Raw genomic sequence first — 6310 nt, forward strand, 5'->3', positions numbered from 1 at the left:
ATACTGATAAAATCTTCCACATCAAGAATTTATTTAAATTCAACTATTATGTTTTCAAATAAAACACATAATGTCATTTTTGGATCTATAAATTATTTTAGTATGTTTGAATGTGTCGGTCTTATTTTGATTTTTTGTTGCCTTTGCATGGTCTATTATTATTTTATTTTTAATTTCTTTTGTATATCATTTGAATCAATTTTTCTTTGTACTTTTAATGCTATTGATTGACAATCAAATTCTATAGTTTATCAACTTCTGGAGTGTGTGGAGTATTCACACAAATTATAACAGCAAAAAAAGCATTTAACAATTATAAAGATGGAAGATTTTTTTTTTTCCAGTACTCATTTCTTTTGTTGCATTCCTAGGAGTAACTGGACCTCCTCCAGCTGAACCATGAGTCTGGCCAGATGGCAGCTGAAAGGACCCAATGAGCCAAAACTAAGCCAGAAAACCCACTTTGCAAATGAGAAAACAGAGGAACATTGAGATAAAATGAGGGGAAAATAACATAAGACAATTAGAATGTATCAGAGCTAGGATTTGAACACATATATCCATATTCAAGGACTCCTTCACTCTTTATCACACTGCCTCTGGGGCTAATGCTTGGAAGCCAACTTGAAGGGTCTTTAGAAGATCACCTAATTGAATCCATTCATATACAGGTAAGAAAATTAAAGTATTTTCTCCAGTGATAAGTAGTAATGCTCAAATATAAATTCCATTCTTCCTCTGAATACAATTCCAGTTTTTGTTTAGTTATTTCAGTCATGCCCAACTCTTTATGACCCCATTTGGGGTATTCTTGGCAAAACTACTGGAGTGGCTAGCCATTTTCCCCCACCAGCTTTTTTTTTTTTTATGTTAAAGTATATGTTACATACAATATATGTATACATATTTATACAGTTATCTTGTTGCACAAGAAATATAGAATTTAGAAAGAAGGTAAAAAAAAAAAAAACTTGAGAAGAAAAAGCAATAATGCAAGCAAACAATAACAGAAAGAGTGGAAATGTTATGTTGTGGTCCATATTCATTTCCCAGTGTTCTTTCTCTGGGTGTAGCTAGTTCTGTTCATTATTGAACAAATGGAACTGATTTTCATCCTTTCATTGTTGAAGAGAGCCATGTCCATCAGAATTGATCATCCTACAGTGTTATTGTTGAAGTGTATAGTGATCTCATGGTTCTGCTCATTTCACTGAGCATCAGTTCATATATGTTTCTCCAAGCCTTTCTGCATTCATCCATTTGGTCATTTCTTATAGAATAATATTCCATAACATTCATATACCACAATTTATTTAGCCACTCTCCAATTGGTGGGCATCCATTCATTTTCCAGTTTCTAGCCACAATGAAAATGGCTGCCACAAACATTTTTGCACAAATGGGTTCTTTTCCCTCCTTTAATAACTCTTTGGGATATAAGCCCAGTAGTAACACTGCTGGATCAAAGGGTATGCACGATTTGATAACTTTTTGAGAATGGTTCCAAATTGTTCTCTAGAATGATTGGGTCAGTTCACAACTCCACCAACAATGTATCACTGTCCCACTTTTCCCACATCCCCTCCAACATTCGTCATTTTTTTTTGTCTTCTTAGCCAATCTGGCAGGTGTGTAGTGGTATCTCAGAGTTGTCTTAATTTGTATTTCTCTGATCAATAATGATTTGGAACATCTTTTCATATGACTAGAAATAATTTCAATTTCTTCATCCAAAAATTGTCTTTTCATATCCTTTGACTATCAATTGGAGAATGAAGATGCAAGATTTTTAAATTTTATTATTATAGCTTTTTATATACAAAACATATGCATGGGTAAATTTTTCAACACTGACCCTTGCCAAACCCTCTGTCCCAACTTTTCCCCTCCTTCCCCCCATTCCCTCCCCTAGATGACAGGTAGTCCAATATATAGTAAAGATGTTAAAGTATATATGAGATGCAATATATGTATACATATTTATACAGTTATCTTGCTGCACAAGAAAAAATTGGATCTAGAAAGAAAGAAAAAACCCTGAGAAGAAAAACAAAAATACAAGCGAACAAATAACAGAAAGAGTGGAATTGCTATTTTGTGGTTCATATTTATTTCCCGTAGTTCTTTTTCTGGGTGTAGCTGATTCTCTTCTTTACTGAACAATTGGAACTGGTGTGAAGCAAGATGCAAGATTTTGAGATTAAAAAAATATATATATTTTGATAAAAAATTGGTAAAATTGGAAGATGGTATAATATAAATTGTGCATGGAATAATTTCTCATCCCATTTATCAAAATAGATACATGTTCTAGATATAAAGAATTTTTTGTTTTTGGTAAGAAAATCAGAACATGGAATATTTTACTTATGAGACCTCTGAAAATATAATTTATATACTTGTGATAGAAAGCAAAATTATGTGTGTAATGAATAATTTCAACTACATTGAGTTAAAAAGTTTTTTATATATAATATTAATATAATAATTCTACAAATAAAATTTATAATCAAGATCAGGAGAAAAGCAAAAAGTTGGAAATAATTTTTAGATAATTTATAAGATAAAGGTATCATGTCTCAAAAAAAAGAATGGGAGTCATTTTCAATTGTTAAAAAAATATGAACAGTTTTCAATGATGAAATCAAAACAATTCATAATATATAAAATATTCTAAATCATTATTGATTAAAAAAACTGCAAATTAAAATGACTTTGAGATATCATTTTATATCTATAACTAAAATGAAGAACTGGGATGGGACAGATATAGGAGAGGATGTGGAAAGGGAGACTAGGACATTAATTCATTGTTGATAGAATTGTAAAGTGATCTACCATTTTCGAAAGCAATCTGGAATTATGACCAAATTGTTATTAGACTGCCTATATATTTTGACCCAGTAATAATACTGTTTAATCTATTTCCAAAGATGATGAGGAGAAAAAGAAAATAAACTACATGTTCTATATTTATAATAGCTCTCTTTATGGTGACAAAGAAATGGAAATTGCAGTACCATTAAGAGAATGGCATACATATTTTGATATGCAATTGTGGTGGAATACTAACATATTGTGAGAAATGATGAGCCCAATAATTTTAGAAAAGCAAAACATATGCAAAACAATGAAGAATAGTATGAACAGAACTAAGGGAACATTGTATATGGTAGCAGCATTTTATCTTAAAAACAATTTTGAGCAAATGTTAGTCCATTCTAAATGCCCAAATTTTATATATATGTATATAAATAACATTAAGATGGTATTTGTATCTAGATCAAGAATTGATAAATGGAATGTATAGAATAATTTAATATACATATATTCATAATTAAATATACACACATATACAGTTTTTGTCTAAAGATAGCCATCTTTAGGGAGGAGAAGAAATTTGTAAACTATATGTTTAACATATTTTAAAGTAACAGCAAGTTATAAATATTAGATTTGGAGTTTCATATTTAATTTTTTTTTATTTTACTAGATTGTGGAAATCCTTGATATAGTCTAGAAATTAAACAATAACACTATGTAGTATGTTTCAATTCTAGAGTCCTTTGGAGTCTCTAATCACAATGTGTTGTCTGGTTTTGTCTACTGTAACAAATGTTTTCTAATTTTTGAAATTTCAATTTCTACTCATCTTGCATATAAATGCTTATTATATGTTTAGATGGTCAAGCAACTGATAAGCAAATATGTATATAAATTTATTTTTATTCAAAAATGGAGAAAGATTGATAGAACAGCCTTTCTCATTCAACCTTGATTTATAAACTCTACTCTTGCATATGGAAATAAATAATTCACAAATATCTAAAACAGATAACTTGTCTTTTTGGGATGAAGGAGGTGAAGAAGAGAAGGTAGAAATGAAAATAAAAATCTTATAAAAGAAAATTCTGAACATAACAAACATACAATTAAACAGACCTAAACAAAAAAGAAAAGGAAGTAAAAAGAAAGGAAGGAAGGAAGGAAGGAAGGAAGGAAGGAAGGAAGGAAGGAAGGAAGGAAGGAAGGAACAAAGATGGAAGGACCAGCATTGTCTAAAACATTTAGACACATCAAATATATGATGCTGGGAACTCCACAGAAAGTTTGAATATTTTGGTGGGATATTAGTTACTATTTTCCCTGATGTTAGAGCATAAGACCTTCCCTACCTCCTTGAAGCCTTTCAGTAACTTTAGATTTAATTGTTGCAAATTTATTGATTTCTTTGTGCATTTACATATTTCATTGCTGTAGCTTTCAATGACATGTTATTCTTTGGAATCATTAAAATTATACTCATCACTCTTAAATTCAAGAAAAAAGAAATGCCTTAGGCTATATCAAGTAATATCAGTGAATAAACATTATGGTAGATGTCATCGTATAATCCATAATATATTTCAATTACTTTATTTTTCTAAGAAAAAAGTCATATAAATGTCAGGATCTTTTTCTAGTTATGGCATAATTTAAAGCCCTCTTTACATCTTCATTTCTCAAGCTGTAGATTAAAGGGTTCAACATTGGGATAACCACTGTGTAGAATACAGCCATAACTTGTCCTTGAATCGGGGAGTAGTTTGAACTTGGACACATATAAGTAATAAGCTCAGTTCCATAAAATATACCAATAGCTGTAAGATGAGAAGCACAGGTTGAGAAAGCTTTACGCTTCCCTTCAACTGAATTCAAGCGTAAAATAGAGAAGAGGATATAGATATAAGAAGTAAGGATGATCAAAAGAGCCCCTAACATGTTTACCCCAACACAAATGAAAATGATGGTTTCATTCATTTGAGTGTCAGAGCAAGAGAGTTTGAGGATTGGGGAACTGTCACAGAAAAAGTGGTGGATGACATTGGAGCCACAGTAGGATAAGCTACTTATGTAACTGGTATGAATAATGGAGTTCAGGAATCCTGCTGTGAAGGCTCCCATGGCCATCTTCAAGCAGACTGCCCTTGACATGATAATTGGATAAAGTAGAGGATTACAGATGGCCACATAACGGTCATAAGCCATCAATCCAAAGAGGATACATTCAGTGGTTGTCAAAGCAATAAAGACATATAGCTGCAGAAAGCACCCAGCGAAAGAGATGACTTTTCTTTCAGACAATAAGTCAACTAACATCTTTGGAGTGATAGTTGAAGAATAAAAAATGTCATTAAAGGACAAGTTAGTCAGAAAAAAATACATAGGTGTGTGGAGTTGAGAATCTATTTTGATTAATATAATCATTCCTGAATTACCCACTAATGTGAGAGTATAAATGACCAAAAATAAGATAAAGAGTATAATTTGAAGTTCAGGTGAGTCTGTTAACCCTAGCAAGATGAATTCAGTCACTGTGGTATAGTTTTTCCCAGACATTTATTCCAAATATCAGCACAGTCGTACATTTGAAAATCCTAGGATTAAAGAAAATAGAGTAAGGGGGAGATGGCTCATTTAGCTGAAGAAAAAGTATGAGGATCTTACAATTATAAGGAGATAGTAGCATATATTCAATGTTTTGTCCTCCCCTTAACCTCAATAACTCAATAAGTATATGCTTATTATATAATGGGCTTTCTGTTCTTTACATTATTTAAACATAAGCTAAATACAGCATCCTATGCTTTTCTACTAGCAATTTAAAGGCAACTATTCAAAGAAATCTAAAACAAACAAACAAAAACACCTTTGCAAAAAGCAAAACACGGAAATATGGGAAAAAAACTCAACATTTAAAGATGAAAATTTTGTCCAAAAGTAAAATCACTTAAGTTAGGCTCAAAGTTTTTGTTTGTAAATCTTCATATAACCTGTATACTCAAAGATAAATCACAACCTCTCTGATACACAGTTTCAACTCTTTTATTTTTCTAGGAGGTTTGACTGGATGCTTTTAAAGACACATCCCAACTCAAGCGCTAATATCCTAAAATCTCCTTGCTAGAATTTAGAATCTCGATTCTCTTAACTAAAGACCTTTTCAGGAAAAATAATATTTATTTCACTCATTAAAGCACTCAGGAGCAAAATAGCATTAATTGAATACTTAATATATGACAGAGGCAGTTAAGTGATAAAATGGATAAAGTACTGTGCTTGGAATAGGAAAGACTCATCCCCATGAGTTCAAATTTGGTCTCATTTAGTACATTAATTAACTAGCTTTGTGAGCCTAGGAAAGTAACATTAACCTGTTTTTCTCAGTTTCCACATCTGTAAAACAAGTTAGAAAATGATTTAACTAACTCCTCTTGTATTTCTGCAAACAAAACCCCAAAAGGATTCAAGTGCTGTAACTACTGAACAA

The 6310-nt window shown here is 31.3% G+C and overlaps 1 protein-coding gene across 1 annotated transcript; it reads right to left on the reverse strand.

Annotated features, from left to right (window-relative positions):
- Nucleotides 1-4446: 4446 nt before the first annotated feature.
- Nucleotides 4447-5379, reverse strand: LOC127541123 (olfactory receptor 5F1-like). The gene has a single exon (XM_051966231.1). It carries the CDS (start codon nt 5377-5379, stop codon nt 4447-4449), a length of 933 nt encoding a protein of 310 aa, XP_051822191.1.
- Nucleotides 5380-6310: the final 931 nt, after the last annotated feature.

The sequence above is a fragment of the Antechinus flavipes genome, chromosome 6, assembly GCF_016432865.1.
Source record: "Antechinus flavipes isolate AdamAnt ecotype Samford, QLD, Australia chromosome 6, AdamAnt_v2, whole genome shotgun sequence".
Taxonomy (NCBI): Eukaryota; Metazoa; Chordata; class Mammalia; order Dasyuromorphia; family Dasyuridae; genus Antechinus; species Antechinus flavipes.